The following is a 22,345-nucleotide window of genomic DNA, read 5'->3' on the forward strand; positions in this document are numbered from 1 at the left end:
GGGGGGGGGGCATAAAAACGTTATTTATATTACGGGGGGGCTTGACACAAAAAAGGTTGGGAAACCCTGGTCTAGTTCAATACATTAATGAAGTCGAGAACATAACAGAAAAGAGAGTAAAAATTTTGAGATGCGATAATGGCAAAGAATACCTAAATAACAGATTTTATAGCTATGCAAGAGAAAAGGGAATAACACTAAATAATTGCCCACCGTACGTGCATGAACTAAATGGTACGGCTGAGAGATTTAACAGGACAATAATGAATATGGCACGTTGTCTGTTAACAGAAGCAAATGTACATAAAAGATTTTGGCCTGAAATCATTATGGCAGCAACGTACTTAAAAAATTGTACCTTGACAAACACAGTCGAAAGAAAAACACCGTATGAAATATTCTTTAAGAAAAAACCAAATATAGAGAACTTGAGGGTATACGGGAGTAATGTTTTTGTGAAAAGGCCTGAACAATGTAGGGATTCAAAATTTGATAAGAAGGCCGAAATGGGTGTATTATTAGGTTACAGTGATGTTGGCTATCGAGTCCTACTCAATAACAGAATAATAGTTGCTAGAAATGTCGATGTAATTGAAAAGGATGTAAAATTTATAGGAATTGACTATGATGATAATGATCTGAATAATAAGTATGATACTAATGAAGATGTGAACTCAGATGATGACATGTTGAAGGATGAAAATGAGTTGAATAAAACTATAGTTGAAAGCCCAGAAAAGGATAATTTGCTAGAATTACAACTTCCACTTAGACCTGCGCGTGAAAGAAAGATTCCGGTAAGATATCCTTTAAATAGTGCATATAGCATTCAAGTAAATTCTTGTAGAGTCGATATACCTCACACATTTGAGGAGGCGGTTAATAGTGAAGAAAAGGAGTCGTGGGTTGAAGCTATGAACAAAGAGATAGAAAGTCTAGATGAAAATGGAACATGGGTCCTGGTAAACGAAAAAAAAGGATATGAAAATTTTAGATGTAAAATGGGTTTATACGAGGAAATCTAATGGTTCGTATAAAGCAAGATTGGTTGTATTAGGATATCAACAAACAAATGTAATTGACGATATATATGCACCTGTAGCGAAAGCTCAACTATGAAGATTTTATTTTCCTTTTGTTGCCAATATGGATTAATAATTGAACAATTAGATGTAGCTGCTGCTTTCCTTAACGGCTTAGTAAGCTCAGAGATATATGTACGTCAACCTAGAGGTTATGAAGATGGTACAAAAAGAATATGTAAACTGATTAAAGCACTGTATGGACTACGTGAAAGTCCAAGAGCTTGGTACGAATGCCTGGATGAGTATTTGACAAAGTTAAACTTTAAAAGGAGTGAAATTGATGATTGCTTGTACAGTCATGGAGTGGGTGAAAATATTATGTATGTGTTAGTTTATGTTGATGATTTACTGATTTGTTGTAAAACCGAGAGTAAATTAAAAAAAAACAAAAGTATTGCTGTCAGAAAGATTTAAAATGAAGGATTTGGGAGAAGTCAAAGAGTATCTTGGTATAAACATAGTGTACGATTATAAAAGAGGTGATATGAAACTAAGTCAGGAAAAGTATATTGAGTCATTGGCATGTAAATATCAGCTAGAAGGCAGCAGACTATACAGCACTCCTATGGAAACCAATTTGAAATTAGAAAAGGCTAATGATTGTGAACCACACATCAAATATAGAAATTTAATAGGTGAGTTGTCTCACATAAGTACGAAAACAAGACCCGATGCTGAACACAGTGTAAATTATTTAAGCAGGTATCAGAATGAATATAACGAAACACATTAGAAGTATGCAATGCGTGTACTGAAATACTTGTACCTGACTAAAAACCTAAAACTGAACTATAATAGAAATAAGAATAGTGAAATAATTGATTGCTTCGTAGATGCGGATTGGGCTGGGGATATTATTGACAGAAAGTCCACTTCCGGGTATGTTATTAGACTGTTTGGAAATGTGATCGACTGGAAATCGAGAAAGCAAAAAGGTGTAACGAAAGCGTCAACATATGCTGAGTATATAGCTCTTTCAGAGGCGGTGAGCGAGATAAAGTTTGTCAAAGAATTGTTAAATTTCTTTAATGTTAAAATTTCTGAAGCGATAAAGATTTTTGAGGATAACACTGGCGCGATAAATATTGCAAATTATGGGAACTTTACAAAAAATTCGAAGTACATAGAAATTCATTACCATTATGTACACGAGAGCGTAAAAGAAGGACTGATCGAAGTATGTAAGATCGATTCTAATGAAAACATTGCGGATATATTCACAAAGGTTTTATGTAGGGAAAAATTTGAAAGGTTTAGAATAATGATGAATATCGTATAAGTTAAAATGAAAATGATCAAGTGTACAATACAAATGTAAGGAGGCGTGTGATGTATGTACTATACATTTATCCAAATCTTGGTTCTCATCCATGTTAAATGTAATAAATAAATCCTCTTGGGAACTTGGACAGAATTGATAAGATTCAACTTATCAAAATTTGCAACGTTTCGTTGGTTTATTTATTTTCCAACTTCATCAGGCAAGCTGTAACAGGTGTACATAAACTTTAAAATTAAGTTGCATAAAACAATAGACATGATACATGTAAGTTACAAATTCAGAAGTAATAAACTAAACAAAATTGCAAAATATTTACTTTTGAGGTTAAATCCTCGTTAAAATCTTTTGGTCCATAACATCAAGTCAAAAATATGTTTAAATAAGACTAGACAGATATATACATTTTATGAAAAATTATAAATTCATTGTGCCAATAAGTCAATTTAAATAAAATAAAATGGACAAATATAAACAATGATGGACAAATACACATGTCAAACGTAGTGACTCTTAAATCACAGACTGTACTCCTCTCACACAGTGTGATAGTACGTGTGGAGCTCGCATTATCTATGATTGTCAACATGACTCTGTTGTCTATGACTAGTACTGTTCATATTGTGCGCGAGAGTTCAAACTCTAAGTAAAATGAAAATAATTACTATGACTTCACTTCTTAAATAACTTAAATAACTAATAACTAACACTTCACTAAATAAATAAACCAACGAAACGTTGCAAATTTTGATAAGTTGAATCTTATCAATTCTGTCCAAGTTCCCAAGAGGATTTATTTATTACTATACATTTATATTGTACACACATATATCTACACTCTGTATTGTATACTGACATTGAGGAAACCGAATCTGACCTACACGTATGTATTCTAATACCGAGTGAGTGTGTGAAAAGCAAGAGTGTTGTTTTTCTGTACACAGAGTCGAACAGAGTCGAAAACAAGATCGCAGGCAAAGCGCCTCGAATGTCTGGTGTTGTCCCGAATATTCAAATATTAACTCTTAACGTATTTCTATATAATAAATATACCAATAGAATTATTGGAGCCTCATTTTTTCCCAACCATTCTAACAATATTGCATTTTACTTACCCTGCATGCCATTATGCAACGCTCTATAAGAATACTACTTAGTTTTTTCAGGGTTGAAATTAGAAATCATAAACTACACTATATATGGGGATTCCCACGTCAACTCGGTGAATCAAAAACATTGACCCTCTTCGATTTTCTCAGTGATTTTTTATATGATAGTTCTCGGAAATTATCTGAAAATTATCGAATCTGAATATTTTATATATTTTATATATTTTCATATAGTGTATCTACATGCACGCATATATCTTCATTATAATATATTAATGAATGGAATGCATTAGGTATAAATAATTCTTCCTGTCTGTATGAATTATATATACGTACATTAAATTTCATTTTCGACTATTCTTCTGCGTGGGGATACATTATACCCTCCTTCTATATTAACACGTTGACTGCCGTGTCACCCGTATTCGGGTGACAGCAAAAGTTCTCATCAGGCCACGTCACCCGTATTCGGGTGACAGCAAGAGTTCTCATCGGGCCGGTTCCCCCGTACTTCCGTGACTCTTTCCAAAGGATTTTCGAACGTATTTAGATAAATATTTAACAGGAGATAATAATACTGTTGAATTTTTTTTTAAATCGCTTATTAACAAAATTATTTACAGTGAAAAATATTTAAGCATTCACTGCAAAGTTGCGGTTGTCCAGGCACCTTGGACAAAAAGTAGGTTTTCTGAGATTTGCTCGTGCCTTTGATCGTTCCAGTTCTTCTCTTTTATTTGCGTAGCACCGTTTGCATGTGCGTCTAAGGTTTTTGCCCGAATTATTTCTGCGAACGGCGATGCAATGCGTATTTAGTCGATCAGAAGGCACGGTTAAATCTTCACTCAGTCCTAGTAACTTTGCAGCAATCAGTTCTCTGAATCGTGTAATATTCACAGTTTTTGTTGTCGCAATATTGTAAAGGACCAAAGCGTTTACAATGGACGTCCCCAACAGAAGTTCAACACCAAGCTTTTTATACCATTTGATTCCTTTCCTCATCGTCGTGGAATAGGAAACCATTTGGTCTGAATAATCTATACCACATTTACCCTTATTATATTCGAGGATAGCCAGAGGTTTGAGTCTTGCGAATGGCTGTCGGCGTGAAGAAGCAGTATGAATGTTTTTTGTGCTTTGTGTCATGATAGGAACGTGTTTCGTAGATAATATTCTCACGTTACGTGTATCTCTCCGTTTGAGTATCACAATCCCGTTATCATCCTCTTTAGCTACCATTTCTCCCCTTCTTAGTTTGCAATTAAGAGCATCTTTTGAAATAGATGTCTTGTTATATCTAAGTGTTCCAACTACATGAGTCTTGCGTCTTAGACATGATATAGCTAACTCATAGCTTGTATAAAAATTGTCAATGTACAATGTTCTTCCGTGATCGAAAAGTTTCTCTGCCAGTTGTAGACACACATTGTGTGCCAATACGGTTTCTCTAATACCTTCTGCTGATTTACCAGAGTAAATTTTCATTGCCCGTGTGTATCCTTCCTTTGAACATAATTTGAATAATTTGATTCCGTACTTGTGCGCTTCATTTGGAATGTATTGTTTGAAGATGAGTCTTCCACGCCATGGAATTAACGTTTCATCGATAACAATATCTTCTCCAGGCGTGTTAGCTTCCTGATACTTTCCGTGCAATTTGTTGAAAAATGGAAGTATTTTACCAAGCCGGTCATCACGGGCAATGGACATAGTATCGACAAAATGAAAGTTGCACAATGATAGTTCAAATCTGTTCCGTGAGATAATTCGACGCGGTAGCCGGAAATTGTACAATTCGTTTTTGGCCCAATAATTGGCTATAGGGCTCACTTTTACAAGTCCCATCCACAACAATAATCCCAAGAATTGTTTTATTTCTTCAGGATTTGTTGGTTTCCATTTATGCATTCGTGAACCTAGAATCAGCGTCGATTTATTTAGTTTTTGTTGTGCATATCTATTAGTTTCTAATACCAGCAAGTTTATGATTTCATCATCGACGAACAACGTAAACACATCACACGGATTTATATCGTCAGATAATTGCGTATTCAGACCGCCTGTTTCTTGATAAGAAAATGATTTTTGCCGACCACTAAATTCACTCCATTCACTCTGTTGAATTGGAACTTCCTCAGTATCATCAACGTTGCTCCTTTTTTCCACGACCAAATCTCGTAACATCTCGTCAATAGTATCTTCATAACATTCATTATCACTAAGATTGCATTTATCCGTATCCGTATCAGAATCTGACGATATGATTCGATTTACTTTTCTTCTCTTAGGAAATTTGATCACTTCCTCATCGCTGCTATCCGAGTTTGAGCAACTAGCGTGACTAATCTTCCTTTCACTGCGATGTGAATTACTGCACACTGACTTTTTCATCTTTTTTTTTACCATTGAAAAATTATGAATAGAGATTTTAAATAGTACTACTCGATCAGTACACGGCAAAGATTACAACTGCTCGTGCAGAGTAATAACGTGATAAGTGAGGATCGTAGCAGATATCAGGGTGAGAGTACCGAAAGAAATGCAAACAGACATGCGGTAGCAGAGCATGCATCTTACAGTGGCACGGGTGGCCTGACGGGGATTTCGCTGTAAACACGCGTGGCAGTTAACGTGTTAAACGCGAATTCGTTTAGATATACAAGAATTTAATAATATTAATAATAATTTTCAAAATTTTTACAATAATCAAATGAGAAATAACCAGACAACTTCTTGATTAATCAGTTTCTATCGTATTTACTAATGGTGCGTAATGCACTTTTGTAATACCGTTACATCTATAACCCCAATAAAATGATATAATAAGCTCTTGACTAGAGAATTCTTTCAAAGTGAATCCTCGATTGGGAGGTTCACTCTCAATTTGGAGGTAAACCCTTGACTTGGGGGTTAACCCTTGACTTCGAGGTTAACCCTGAATTAAAGGGTACGAATTTACCCCTTAGAGGTTGAAGGTTATTTTGGGGGTTATTTTGGGGGTAAAATTAGGGGTTCTTCCCGTAAGGGTAACACTCTGTCACGCAGTATTCCACAAAGCATTTATCAAGATTGGAAGTTGATATTTCCGATTTAATTCAAATTTTTTTCCGTAAAACTACTGGTCGAAAACCAAAGCCTCGATTTTTTAAAATTGTTATAACCATTCGTGACCGAGATATGGTTGTTTCAAATCCGCGAAATTTCTAAAATCTGAAAAATTCAGAAGATTCGAGAAAAATATAAAAACGTTTTTAAGTCGAATCATTTTCGAAATGCAACTTTTCCTGTGATGAAATTTATCTATTTGAATGTGATTAAAAATTGTTTAGACATTTCCATAAAATTTTCTGAATTATTTCAGATTCTAGAGACCGCGCTGTCTCAAAATGGCAATATCTCAGTCACGACTGTGTTACGTGCCAGCCGGGAATCGCGGTAGCGTCTTCTCTGAGCCGCTAATTACCGACTCGCAATTACCATAACAACATCTTACACGCTCTTGCCGTAAGTTCCTAAATCCATATCGATCTGCACAGTTACCATCCTACAGTTAGGGAGCTGGCTGCCGAAATTTCTATATGATTTGTTCATGTGGCAGACATTATTAATATCGATTTTTGTACCATAAGAAACATTGAGGACTGCGTCTGCCACCATGGCGAGCCTGCGTTGTCAATTGACGGCGCTTCAAAAAAGTTTAAAAAAGAAAGGTGGCAAAATCATTTGTTCATGTCTGCCTCTTGGACTAATGGTCAGAATTATCCAACAAACGTTGAATATCGAAGAGGCAGACATCCAGACCTCTGATTTTCCAAAGGCAGACAATTTAAATATAATGTGAAATTGAATATATAAGTAAAAAATTCTGCGCTTACAAAATGTTAAAGAAAATAATTAATGTTACATATAAGCAATTGATAGGAGCGATTTTAAAAATATATGTTACATCCAGCATACCACTTCTCTCTATTTTTCCTACTCGCTAACTCCCCCACAGTTCTTCCATTAATCTCATGGTCCCTGTCCTGTCCTCTTATCTCTACGTAGTCTCACGCTATTCACTATCCCGCTTACTCATCAAATTCCATTCCCTACTTCTAGCAGTGTCACACCTTTTCTGCACCCGTACGTTTCAAGTCTCGAGCGACACTCCTATTCTAACTCTCGACAACTCCACATGCAGACTTCTTATATATCTCTCGCACAACACAATTCATTCCTACCAGTATCTCAACTTCTACACAGTAAATATATAATCGATATATCAAACATACTCAAGTTCATTCAATCCTCATCCTGATTTCCGCTTGACCTGAAACGTAAAAGCGAAGCCAACCAGGTTACTCCTTCCGCTCAGGAGTAAACTCTACTCACGGACGTAACACATATTTCAAATATTTGGGTTCTAAATCTGTTACCTGTCGTCCCGCAGGTATAGAGTAACAGCACGGTCTTACATACAGGTCTTGCGACTCTGAGTTTCGACGTGGGCCTCTTAACGTGTCAAGCCGCTAGCGTCGCTGCGATCGAGGGATGCCCGGTGCGACAAGGATGACGATAGTCGCGCTCGCACGTCACATGGGCGTGGAATCAGTCGTCAAAGGCTTATTCAAACATTGTAGGTTATGTTGATGCATCCCTCGATCGCAGCTCCATCTGGATTTTTCTTCAACAGAGGAGCCACTGTCTACCATTGGAATTCTATTGAGTCGCAAGACCTGTATGTAAGACCGTGAGTAACAGTATAGTTTGTCTTTCTTTCTTAAAGAGAAGAGAGAACGTTATAACTCCGTGGACAGTTGGGGCTTACCTATACATAGATATATAATGTATTACCGTGTACATTATAAATATGTGTATGGGTAGATCCATTACTTTTCGACCGCAGCCTGCGGGCTTGGGTCAGCGATTCGGCTGCTGATTTTTTTCAAGAACGTAGGTTATAAAAAAAGACGATTCTCCAAATTTGAGCTTAATGTAAGAAAATCTGGTGGCTATAGATATTTTTGAAGTTTTTAATAATTCAATTTTTTAGTTATTTTCACGATTTTTTCATGCGAGCTCTATGGGACTTAAAGACTCGAATTAAACGGCATTAACCTTCTCTGACCTTGTATTCTGAGGAAAAAAATATTTTTTTTACTCCAAAGCAAAATCCAATTTAATTAGGACCCTTTTCATGAACTACTATTTTAGCAAAATTTCGCATAAATTTGAAACGCTGCCAAGTCAAAAATTTTCCAAGTAGACGGCCAATCGACGGCTCAAATTTTTCGTCTAGGTATACTTTATCACTACCTACACGAATTATTATTAATTACCACGTTCCTTTTTATATACGGCCTCGCAAAACCAACTGATTTCTGAAAAATCGCTGTTTGCAGACGGCTGTAACTTTTTTCTATCAACTCGAAATCGCTCGAAATTTTCAGGGAAAATACTCCATTCTATCCCCAAACAACGCTGAAAATTTCCAACTAGGAGTCGAAGTTGTTAACGAGCTGTGAATTTTCGAAATGTTCAAGTTTCCCACGTATTATTTCGTATTTCATGGCATTATCAACGACTTCTTGAATTGCGCGTGGAAAATTTACACTTGTCGATTATTAACTTAAATAAAAAAAAGAAAAATGAAGACCTTGCAAAACTACATACTGAAGTAATGTTATAAAAATATGGCTTACATCTCTATAATTTGTATCACTTTAAGAAAAAAACTCATTGACTGCGAGAATAGGATATTTATAGCAGTATAAAATAATTTCATTTATCATTCATATCGTAATTATTTATTTTAAATTGAATATTTGTTTCTTTGTGTCCCATGAAGTCGTACTCAATACTTGTTATACGGGTGATAATGTCATGAAATACGAAATATTATGTGGGAAACTTGAGCATTTTGAAAATTCACAGCTCGTTAACAACTTCGACTCCTAGCTGGAAATTTTCAGCGTTGTTTGGGGATAGAATGGAGTATCTTCCCTGAAAATTTCAAGCGATTTCGAGTTGATAGAAAAAAGTTACAGCCATCTGCAAACAGCGATTTTTCAAAAATCAGATGGTTTTGCGAGGCCGTATATAAAAAGGAACGTGGTAATTAATAATAATTCGTGTAGGTAGTGATAAAGTAAACCTAGACGAAAAATTTGAGCCGTCGATTGGCCGTCTACTTGGGAAATTCTTGAATTGGCAGCGTTTCAAATTTATGCGAAATTTTGCTAAAATAGTAGTTCATGAAAAGGGTCCTAATTAAACTGGATTTTGCTTTGGAGTAAAAAAAATATTTTTTTCCTCAAACTACAAGGTCAGAGAAGGTTAATGCCGTTTAATTCGAGTCTTTAAGTCCCATAGAGCTCGCATGAAAAAGTCGTGAAAATAACTAAAAAATTGAATTATTAAAAACTTCAAAAATATCTACAGCCACCAGATTTTCTTACATTAAGCTCAAATTTGGAGAATTGTCTTTTTTTATAACCTACTTTCTTGAAAAAAATCAGCAGCCGAATCGCTGACCCAAGCCCGCAGGCTGCAGTCAAAAAGTATTGGACATACCCATGTATATATAAACATTAAACAATATAATTATACTACAACTATTAATACTAACAATAATGAGTCGTAATACCCGCTTTCCCTTGATTCTGCGTGAACTTCAAATAATGGTACAACTCAAAATCAGTGACCAAAATGTCTGCCAACTTTTTTTTGTATTCGTGTAGTTCTAACGAATCGAATGGTCGCAACTAGAACCATGAACAAATAATGATTTAGTAGAGATTTTTTTTTTACATTTTTACAACTACGTCCCGTGATAATGCAGAGCCCTGCATGTCTGCCTCTTGGATTTTCATCGTTTTGAGGATGATTCTGACCATCAGTCCAAGAGGCAGACACGAACAAATGATTTAGCACACCTTTTTCTTTTACATTTTTGAAGCGCGGTAACTCAAAAACGCAGCGATGTAGGACCTTCATTAACTGGACCAAATCGATTCACATTGATCTAAACTTTCATCCCTATCGATATGAAACATGAACAAATCATATACCAAAATGGCAGCCAGCTCCCTAACTACTAGTGTACAATATTCTTGCATTCTGAATTCTTATGCACCATACCATACGTTATTAAGCAAAACCAAGCTCGTAGCTGTGCCCTGCTAAACAGTATACTATGTATATTACAACAGATTTTAGACACAATAATACAGATAAGTTAAACCTGCAAAATGAAACACGAAGATGGTGAGATAGGAAATTCATAAGCATTTTACAATATTCTCTATTCCTAAAAACGTGAATAGACAATATAAACCAATCATCTTGTGTCGACTTATCTAAATACCTAGTTCACCATCAAAGAGCTCATTTTCAAACTCAGAAAGCAGAATGAAATTTAACATCGAATAGTACAACACAAAATTAAAGAAGAATCATTTTAGACATCAAACAATAACGAATACAATTAAATATCGGACAATAAAGAACATAATTCAAGATCGAACAGTACACAACTAAATTAAATCTAGAACACAATTAAAACCAATTCCAAATACAGGTGCAGAGTTAATAAACTAAAATTAAACAATTCTTAGATTCAGAAACTCCGACGTCCAAGTATTGCTACTGTAACCATAATTAAACAACCTTGCGAGTGAATAAGACCTTTCCAGTAAACATGAGCCGGTTAAAATGTGGTTGAAGAAACGTTAAGGTCGTATAATTATGGTATAGGTAGAAAATATTACCGTGTTCGATATACGGTAATTTTTCAGTAAAATATTAATCGTTGTCTCTCCACAAATATTATACGATTTTCATTACACGTACATTTAAACAACGGTTTCTAGACTAATAATCAACGTTTTGTTTACTAGTTCAATTGCTAATTTAAATTCGTTAAAAACCGGTATATTTATAGATATTAAAATACAAATTTTCTACGTTTCATCGTCAACGTTTTGTTGTGGTAAGCGAGATTCGTAGTATAAACGTGTGGTAAAACCGTTTATATTTATAGTCTTATGAACAGTTAATATACATGTTTTATTCCTTCACCGGTAACACAAGTTTAACGTTTCATTCACTGCTTTTCTACAACATTTAAACAACGGTTTCTAGACTAATAATCAACGTTTTGTTTACTAGCTCAATTGTCAATTTAAATTCGTTAAAAATCGGTATATTTGTAGGTATTAAAATACAAAATTTCTGCGTTCCATCATCAACGTTTTATTGTGGTAAGCGAGATCCGTAGTATAAACGTGTGGTAAAATCCATTATATTTCTAGTCTCATGAACAGCTAATATGCATATTTTATTCCTTCACCAGTAACACAAGTTTAACGTTTCGTATAGTTACCATACCTTGCCAATATGTTCTCATTAATTGTTTAATAATTAAGTCAATACACTTTTGATCTACTGATCACATGTAATACGTGAAAATTACGTCGTACATAGACTTGTCATATCGATACACAGAATTATATACCTACTCGGGCCGAAACGTAAACAAGATTTGTTTCGTACCTTTCTGACCTTCATATCCAAGAATACTACCCTTTTCAACATAGTGAGGGCAGGAATCAACTTTTACATCATTTACTTACATATTGCGATGTTTGAATTTGGAACTATAATCATTATATTCAAGTTTTTCTCATGTTAGCAGTGACTAAAATTCAACGTTTTGTTATCCTCCTCAGCACGTTTTTCTGATTACCTTAAATTTTGTAAACAACTGGTCATTCGATTTCCAATCTTTTTTTTCATTCGATAAACTAGTAAGTATCATCAAAAATATGAAAAAATTCAGGTGACATAACACTAGAAGTGATAATTTTATTCTACGTAATATTGTAAAGTAGAACAATATGTTACCTCCATTTTTTCAAATTCTTTTCCTTGTGTTATTGTTAATTCCCCAACATAGGAAAAAAAGTTGAAAAATCGATGAACAGATTTTTTTACAAAGGTCACCAAGAAATTACGTAGTTGAGCATATAAGTGCATCCCTTCGCGGCGTCTTTATTAATTGTAAAACATACGTTTTCCTATACCATAATGTATATATTGGAATAACCCATGCTAGGAAAGCGAGTGGCCGTAGATGAAGCTCGTGTACCATGGATGTTACATATACGTATAATGAGCGCATGTGTCAAACGACAAGCGGTCGCGAAGAATCGAGAATGTCCTAGCGTGAAATACTCGCGCCTTTTCTTCTGCCTCTGATTGGCTCGCTAGGTCAGCGTGTTGTAACTCGTACGGTTCCTGCACGCTGAGAGCCGAGGACGACGCGCCAGAATGCCCCCCCACGACCGTTCGCGAAGGCTCTCAGCTCACGCGATCAGTGAATCAGTCTAATTTGACCAACTTCCGAGGTCAGTGCACGTCCGTGTTTATGTGAGCCTTCATAAGCTGGTAAGTACAAATGTATTTTCTATTTGGAAAAATTTATCACGATGATTCAATACAGACGAAAATGACAATACAGGCGTAAATAACCTGACAATAAAAAGAAGAAACAAATACTTTGTGATTGCGTCGTACTTGCTTTTGAACGTCGCCGAAAGGATGTAGGCAGAATAGAATTGCTTGTAGATAATGCTATAAGAAGCATGTGTATGGTATGGAATATATACTGATTGCAAATAGAAGCCGCAGATATTTATTGTTAGCTTCACTCTTACTTGTGCAGGCATCGTTTTTCTTTTATAAGGTTATCCAGTGAAATAGATCGCTAACACATACGTATCATGTACGAATGAACGATCATTTAGTGGCTGCATCTTTTCCCAATAAACACACAGTGGTTGAAATGATATATAATAGACCTGTCAAGACACGTTGAGAGAACGTTGAAATGGCACATAAAGATTATTCTACCTAGAATACAGGTGTTAAATACTATGTATTTTCAGGTACGATATCCGCCTGTTATACGGGATTCTTGTAGTTCATGAAATTCGTACAATTCCCGTGAATTATACGCCTATTCCGCGTCCAATGCGGAATTCACCGGCATATATTCACGTGTTTTCTACGTATATACAGATACGTTTATTTAACCCTTCAGGACATGGGTGTTTTGATTGCCATTATTTACTCTGGCCATGAGAAAAATCTCATGGCTTCTGCGCATGCGCTCAGTATATTTTAAATACAGCTTTCTTAAGAAATATCATTTATTTCTAATTTTCAATGTTTTTTAAGGTAAAATAATTGCTCAAATTTATTATTAAAGTAATATCAATTAAAAAAAAAATAATAGAAACAAATATTATTAATAATTATCATTTTATTGTGTTACTTGAAATTAAAAGTAGTAGTTATTTTATTTTTCAAGATTAACAGTCCTCTTAATAATATTCATTTAATGAATATCAACAATTAAATTATAAATTTTACATTTAACACAGCACAACATTGCACAATTATTCTTTAGGTATATGTATCATGTAAACAAGTATGGCGGACGCATACTACGGAACGACCCGAACTAGGCCGAAAAGAAACGAAAGCTAAAATCTCTCACCCTTTAATACTCTGGCCATGAGAAAAAATCTCATGTTCTCCAAAAAATTATTTTTTTTCGCAATTTTGATTTAAAAAAAAACAATTTTTAGTGAATGTGTATCTAGAAAACTAAATTATAGGAAGATACAAAAATTTTCAAGTAGTCTTTCCATTTGAATTTTAAAAGATATTTGAGATCTACGTTGAGCATGAGAGAAAATCTCATAACCCATGTCCTGAAGGGTTAAGTGATGTGTGGGACACGAATAATTTATCGACATCCACTTCAGTTCCACAGCGGTCACGTTTCTTAAACGTCTATTCAACGTACGTGTGTTTATTGGGTTCTACATTAATCAAATTTGCGTATATTATACGTAAATACTCAGCAATGAACGTGATATGGTGTGGTAGCCGCTTTTTTTTTTTTTTTTTACAATACTGTAATGCTTTCAAGTTCGATTCGCTGACCTCAAACTTTTTCAGTGCTTTACGTTTCTTGAAATTCTCCCAAAAAATTTCAGAGATAGTGTTTCACATCTCTAGTGAAATGTCAAATAATTTTCATATTCAGATGTTAGAAAGTTTTCTTGAAAAAAATTGACATACCAAAAGAATGAAATTGCCCTGATTAGGGAGGTTTATCTTTATCGGGATTACGCAATTAACCCTACGATTAACTTATTTTTCCCACTTTCCGTCTGTGCACGGGGTCTTTTATGGAACAGCCAGATTTTCCATATGTTTCAGGATTTTGCAAAATCAGAACAAATTTGGGGTTACCTCTCAAAGTATGTCTACTATACATTATCTAAAAGTTGTCGGGATTGAAAATTTTTGTTCATCAAAATTGTAATATTCCCAAAAATGCATGAGAAATTTAGGATCATAATTTCTACAGTTTCCTCAAAGACCCAGTGTACAGACGGAGGATTAATTACCGGATAAATAAACACTGTTGAGGGTTTCATAAACGTTTTAATGCCGTTGAATTCGTCATTGTGCAAACATCTTTTCGATGTAAAATTGAATTTGATTTATTCACACGACTTTACCACTATTGCGTAACCGGTTATTGAATATATATATAGAACTTTGGTTGAATTATTGGGATATTATATGTAGATTGTAGATATATGTGATTGTACAATGAGTTCATTGTCAGCCTAAAAGTATGGTGAATTTTCTGAAGGCTGATTATTAACGTTCTTTTCTTTCTATTGTTCACAGGGGCGCACAAATATAAGTGGATATAATACGAGACTGACTGGTACATTTTAACGTAAGAATTTAGTTTGGTGTATGTAAGTACAGATCATTATATAATAATATGCCTCTTGATTTGAAAGTCTTAAGCAAAAGACAGTTGCGTCGGAAAAAAGCCGAAAATATAAATAGAGCGTTTCTTGATCTCACGAACAATGACATCGCGAAAAAACACATTTTAACATCGGAATCTCATGAAACCCTTTTGGATAGGAATGCTATGTATACCGAAGAAGCTGAAGGTGCAGCTATTTGTCATGATTATAATGTTGTTCGCGTTGTTGAAAATAACGATAATAGAAAAACCGTGGATCATGATCACAGTAGTGTAGAGTCAGATAGCTATTTTAGTGACAATGAAAGCGTTGGATTATCATTACTCAGTTCTGAAAATGTTTCGAGCTGTGAAAGTGACGAATCACGTTGTAATAATGAATGCGATTTTGTTCAAAATTTACGAACCTGGGCATGTGTGAATAACATTACGCATACCGCAATAGATCAATTGCTTGTGTTATTAAAACCAATGCACTCTGTTTTACCAATAACTGCGAGAACTCTCCTTCAAACACCAGCTTGCACCAGTACGTTACATCTTGAAAACGGTGAAATGTGTTATTTCGGATTAGAGAATGGTTTGAAGAGCAAACTTGAAGGAGGTCTTAAAAATGAAATACAGCCTGTAAATGTATTGCAAGTCGATTTTAATATCGATGGTATTCCTGTTTTCAAAGGTAGCGGAACGTCTTTCTGGCCGATTTTGGGACGTAGTGTCAATTTGATCGACGATAGTCCGTTTGTAATTGCCGTTTTTTATGGGATGGGTAAACCTATGCCGTTATCTTCGTATTTGGAAAATTTTATTCAAGAGACATTACATTTAACCGAAAATGGATTTGAATTTAATGGTAAAAAATACGTCTTGCAAGTTCGTCTTTTTGCGTGCGATGCTCCTGCAAGATCTATGTTGAAAATGTGCTTAGGTCATTCCGGTAAGACTGCTTGCGAGAGATGTAAGATATGTGCTATTCGTATTGGCAATAAGCTCTGTTATCCTGTTGGTAAGAAATTTCGGAGGCGAAAAGGTCGTCACTTTTTTTCGTCGCGTAAACACAATCGTCATATAAAAGGACGCTCACCTCTCTTACGTTTATACCTAGCGCTAGTGACGCAATTTGTTTTAGATCCCATGCACTTATTCTATTTGGGAGTTGTAAAAAGACTGATTCTCAAATATTGGGTCGAGGGTTCACGTGATAGTAAATTATCCAAGCAAGTTATATCGATTCTTGAACGTTTGATAAAAAAGTTGGCTCGATATGTTCCTGCGGAGTTTCCTCGGAAGCCCCGAGAATTGAAAGAATTGAAAAGATGGAAAGCAACAGAATTTCGCTTTTTCGTGTTATATTCCGGACCGGTTCTTGTGCGAGACGTGCTAAGCTCAAAAAAGTATAAGCATTTTCTGTCGTTGTCTGTCGCTATATACATACTGTCAAATGCAAAGTTGTTTTCAAAGTTCGGTAAAATCGCGAAAGCGTTACTGAAAAAATTTGTCGCTCAGGGTGCTAAGTTATACGGACCTCACTTTGTCGTATACAATGTTCATTCTCTGCTGCACGTAATAGATGATGTTAAACGGTTTGGCCCACTAGAGGAATATAGTTGCTTTGTATATGAAAATTATTTAGGCCATTTGAAGCGTCTTATTCGGTCAAAACGGTCTCCACTGCAGCAATTAGGTAATCGACTCGCAGAACTGAATTGCGTACGTGAGACTAGATCCCAAAAAAAATATGTTGCCAAATTCAAATCTTCAATCAACTCGCAGGAATGTCAGTCATTGCAAACTAGCAGATTCAAAATATCAATAAAACAACCGGATAATATAGTGGTCTGTGGTAAAGAAATACTCGTTGTAAAATCGATTGTTAATATTCATGGAGACTACAGAATAGTGGGTACTCCTTTCAAATATAAGCGGGATTTTTACAAAAAACCTATAAAATCGTCGAAACTGGGAATTTTTTTTGTCAGAAGCTTTAATCGTGCAAAGTCTTTTTCTGTAAGTGAGATATCCCACAAATGCATTTGTTTCCCATTTAAAGATGGCTTTACTGTTATCCCGATATTACACGAAAGAATATAAGCAATGATAATCCAAAAGTTAGCTTTTTCTGATTTAGCCCGTGTTCTACAAAAATTCATCATTTCTAATACATTAATCAAATTTAACAATCAGTTAATATGAAAGGTCGTGGATCTCATCACTTACAAATCATAGCTGATTATAACACCAAACATAAAATTTTATACTTTCAACACTTGTATTCAGGGCAGTAAAACGATGTATGCTATTGTTGAATTCGTGGTTGGCGAGAAGCGAGAATGTGCATTAGTGCCAGTTTTGTGGCTGGTGGATAATAATACCATCTGCTACTGGCCACGCACGAAGAATGAGGAGCATTTCCTAAAATTAGTCAAATCAAAGGCAATATATCAGAAAACATGGCCCAAGTATCCTGTTCACAACGTTCTGCATACTGGAGGTGATTGCTAACACTTATTCACTAGTACTGATGCTTGATGCCATATTCCTTACTTCTTTGATTTGATATTATTCATTCATTCATATTCAAAGTGATATTAATATAATACTGATAAGTACATAATTTATGTTCGTGTATATATATGTATATAGTGAGTCATTCATCAAAAATTGCATGATATTTGTTTTCAAAATGAATATATAAAACACAATTACATGTCTCAGGCTGTTAAATTAATTTTGTTCAATATGTTGCATGATTTATAAGGCACATAAAACGAGCAACATGATATTCATTTCAATTTTGTGTCGTGCTCATCTCTAATTGACCATCAATTATCGATTTCGTATCATGTCTTTTGTATCACATTTGGTGTTACTGTTCTTCACTGCGGTGTGTTGTTAAGATGATATTTCTTAATTATTAATATATATACCAATGTATTTCATAACTGATATTTCCTGAACAGAAAGCTTCGACGCACTACAAAAGACGATGACGCACATCATAGAACACGGTACATCCGAGGAAGATGGCACAGTTTACACCATTAGTAAGAAATCCACAGGGCATTGTTATGAAAGAGAGTCGCAGAGCAATGATGAAGATGAAGAGGGCAATGATGAAGCTGTCGTACGTGAAAATATATCCAAAAAGCGTAAACATACAAAGAAATCCAAGAAGAGCAAAAAAAAAAGAAGGTAAAGCGTCAACGTGAGACGTCTTCAGATACTGCAGATGATACATCATCAGTTGATGAAAATTCTCCACCAACACACCATCCCACTTCGAACCCACGACAGAATTTCAACATATCCAATGCATCACCTGTTATCGTTTCTGTAAATGGGACAGCTCGCCCTTCAGCCCACAGTTTGACAAGGTCGGTAACTGAATATGACCTATCAACGTCACAAACTTTAGCCTCAACCTCGAATTTGGTAGCTGAAGCTGCAACTGTAGTTGCATCCCGAAATCCACTGAGGCCCATTGACGAGAAAGCTCTACAATATTTGGAACGTATAAAATCTTGTGTAGACCAGAATCAACTCATGCTGAGGAAAATCATATCGAGGCAGCAAGCAACTAACGTGGACAGCGTACAAAGGCCAGAGGTATTTCCAACGCTTCCAATTGAAACAATGGAAGAATTTGCGAACCTCGAAGAACTTCTCAAATCGAATGAGCATCGAATATACCTGGTGAGTAGTGCTTATGGAATGCACGGTTATGAAAATTTAGTATGAATGGGGATATTATTTCAAATATTTAGTCTGAGTGAGCTCATTATTCCAGAATCTGGAATACATCTGATGTGCAATCTGTCTCAGCATATAAAAAGTCATATCAGAATATCGAGATACTTCTTGATTGAGATGGGTAACTACTGAATTTCTTTGTAGACACAAAAACTATCCTCTATTGGAGGCACAAGTGGCCGTCAATGCGTATTGGCTGTTCTCAAGTCATTACTAACAAACGAATTAGCCATGCAGTTCAATTGGGCTGGTAGAGATAAAATTGCTTTCCAAAAGACACTGGTGATGCAAGTTATTTACGGTAATTCAAAAATAATTTGATTTCCATAAAAATTTCGACTTTACTTATAGGGTACTCTCAAATAAATATAGAACAAAAACTTTCATTGATATACAAACCAAGTGTACGTACAGTGTAAATGATATACATTAATAATATTTATTTATGTATTGTTGAAATTTATTGCAGTTAAAGTTTTCATGTCACATTTTGGTGACTTTGCCTTTTTTCAGATGCTGTTAAAGCTACTTTCCATGGTAAGGAATTAGTAAGCGATATCAAGGAAGCGAATATTGCAGCTGCAGTTAAAGATTGGTTGAAACTCGCTCGATCGCGATACTCCTCGAAATAATGTGTCAATACTTTTTCTAACTCACTCTGCCAGGATTGTGATTTTTTTTCAAGTCCCAAGAGAAAGCTAACGATTTTCCTCATTGAGGTGTATCCACTGTATAATTAGTTTGTTTTATGTTTCATTCGTTGTCAAACCACTCGTATCCGATACAAGTTTTTGTTTGTTTAGATTTACTTAAGTTTACTGTATGTTGTACTTCTATACTCAAGTCCGGAGTAGATGAAAGATAACGATTTTCCTCATTGAGGTACAATCATTGTATGATTATTTTGTTTCATGTTTTATTTGTTATCAAAGTACTCGTATCGGATACAAGTTTTTGTTTGTTTATATTTACGTAAGTTTACTATTTGCTATAGCTACTATACTCTTGTGAGTATACCTATGCAATGTAAGTATACGTATTTGTAAAAGACTGTGTGTATATTACATCCCTGTCAACTTTGACGGATTAGCAGTGATATCGAGGAAGTGAATGCTCCAGCTGCGGTCGAATAATAATTAAAACTTATGCGTACTGCGTACCTAGACAACGCTTTCTATAGCGTCTGTGTTCTTTTTTGAAATAATGTGCCAATACTTTTTATTATTTTACTTTGTCAGGATTATGATTTTTTACCTAGTCCCGAGATGAAAGCTAACGATTTTCCTCATTGAGGTGTAACCATTGTATAATTATGTTGTTTTGTGTTATATTCGTTGTCAAACCACTCGTATCCTATACAAGTTTTTGTGTATTTAGATTTACTAATACTACTGTACTGTTGATTGTATGTTGTACTTCTATACTCAAATCCGGAGTAGATGAAAGATAACGATTTTCCTTATTGAGGTATAATCATTGTATGATTATTTTGTTTCATGTTTCATTTGTTATCAAACTACTTGTATCGGATACGAGTTTTTGTTTATTTATATTTACTCAAGTTTACTATTCAATTGCTATAGCTACTATACTCTTGTGAGTATATCTATGCAATGTAGGTATTTGTAAAAGACTGTGTATATATTACATCCCAGTCAAGTTTCACGGATTAGCAGTGATATCAGGAAAGTTAATACTCCAACTGCGGTCCAATATTGGTTAAAACTTGCGTACTGCGTACCTAGAAGACGCCCTCTATAGCATCTGTGTTCTGTGTTGAAATAATGTGCCAATACTTTTTATTATTTTACTTTGTCAGGATTGTGATTTTTTACCTAGTCCCGAGATGAAAGTTAACAATTTTCCTCGTTAGGGTATAATCATTGTATGATTATTTTGTTTCATGTTTTATTTGTTATCAAACCTCTTGTATCGGATATAAGTTTTTGTTTGTTCATGTTTACTTAATTTTACTATTTGCTATACTTCTATACTCTTGTGAGTACATCTGTACAATTGAGGTATGCGTATATGTAAAAGACTGTATGTTTATTTATACATCCCAGTCAACATTCACACAGTTACATCGTTGGCATAATAAAATGTCCGCATCAACGATACAGACAAACTGGTATATAAAAAACTACTGTTATGTTTCGGATACATTGTTAAAGCGGATATTTCGATACGTGTGCAATGTAACTATTGTCATTGTTGCCTTGGATGAAAGTACCTTATAATAAATATATATCATGTTTCGCAAAGGTGTGTGCTTTATCTCATTTAGTTGTCCTGTATTTCTCATAAGAATACATAGGTGTGGATGTAAAATAATTAATATCATTTAATTGGTGCAAGTTACCATTACTGAAATAGCTAAGAATGTGAGCGTTGCTGTATCATCTAACCCCTGAGATACGTCCATATTGACCATACAAGAAGCTTTTAACAGCTTGTGTATTAATATAGTACATGAAAAATTATACCGAAAACATATTCTCAAGTTGGTTGTTACACGTTTATCGGAACCGCGTGATATTCGATTAAGTGTATTCAATTAAACGTATAATAATTGTTTACGGATATTGTTTTTACGTTTAATCAACACACATTAAGTACGTGTATTATTATAAAAAAATTTTCCAATGAACACGCTTATTAAACGTGTTTGAACCACGAAAAATGGTGGCTATAACAGGTATATATTAAACGTCTACGTTAACATTTAAATTGCGTTCTTTCATACTTGTTTCATTACGTTTCCGAAAACCGTAATTTCGACGTTTACTTCAACCGTGGAATATCCGGATCATAATCACTAACAGAAAACGTTGATGAGCGCAGTCGAAAAAACCTATATCAGGGCGGACATTTTTCATGAGAAAAAAACGTATGTGCTGAACGATTATTCAACTATATACAACGTTATTTTTCGACGAATTTCTTACGATTTATTTACCAGCAATGTTTATTGGGTTGTTACAACCTAACGTTAAGAATTGATCAGATGAACTTGTTTTTTGGTAATAAATGAGTATTTTGAATCACAGTGTTGTATTAATAGAATTATTTCTATCGCCCACAATCCAAAATAACCAAATTCACAGATGGTGACGAGCTGAAAAAGAAACCTAAACAAACCAAACAGACTTCGTACGCATGGACATAAAAAAATTTGTGAATCGAATATAAATCTGAATTAAGCACCGAAACGAAGATCTTTCGTAGACTTTTTCCGGAAACATAACAAATCTCTCTATCTAATAAAAAAATTCTG

General features: G+C 34.8%; 2 protein-coding genes across 9 annotated transcripts in view; one reads left to right on the forward strand and one right to left on the reverse strand.

The window, feature by feature from the left end:
• LOC124211850 (sodium/potassium-transporting ATPase subunit beta-2-like) overlaps positions 1 to 22,345 on the reverse strand; it is a 55,739-nt gene that overhangs the window by 26,334 nt on the left and 7,060 nt on the right. The gene's annotated exons all lie outside the window — the stretch shown is intronic.
• On the forward strand, positions 11,796 to 21,332 carry LOC124211851 (uncharacterized). 7 transcript variants are annotated; one of them, XM_069133596.1, is made up of 7 exons: positions 11,796 to 12,902; positions 15,228 to 15,301; positions 17,596 to 17,809; positions 18,279 to 18,692; positions 18,755 to 19,011; positions 19,213 to 19,369; positions 19,582 to 21,332. In XM_069133596.1, exons 5-7 carry the CDS (start codon positions 18,862 to 18,864, stop codon positions 19,698 to 19,700), a joined length of 426 nt encoding a protein of 141 aa, XP_068989697.1. In that variant the 5' UTR covers positions 11,796 to 12,902; positions 15,228 to 15,301; positions 17,596 to 17,809; positions 18,279 to 18,692; positions 18,755 to 18,861; the 3' UTR covers positions 19,701 to 21,332. The 7 variants fall into 7 exon arrangements, 5 of the variants coding, with proteins under 5 accessions (XP_068989697.1, XP_068989698.1, XP_046467297.1 ...); XM_069133597.1 differs by having other exon boundaries at positions 18,848 to 19,011; XR_006881528.2 differs by having other exon boundaries at positions 15,228 to 15,279; positions 18,279 to 19,011.

This window comes from Neodiprion pinetum, chromosome 2, assembly GCF_021155775.2.
Source record: "Neodiprion pinetum isolate iyNeoPine1 chromosome 2, iyNeoPine1.2, whole genome shotgun sequence".
NCBI lineage: Eukaryota > Metazoa > Arthropoda > Insecta > Hymenoptera > Diprionidae > Neodiprion > Neodiprion pinetum.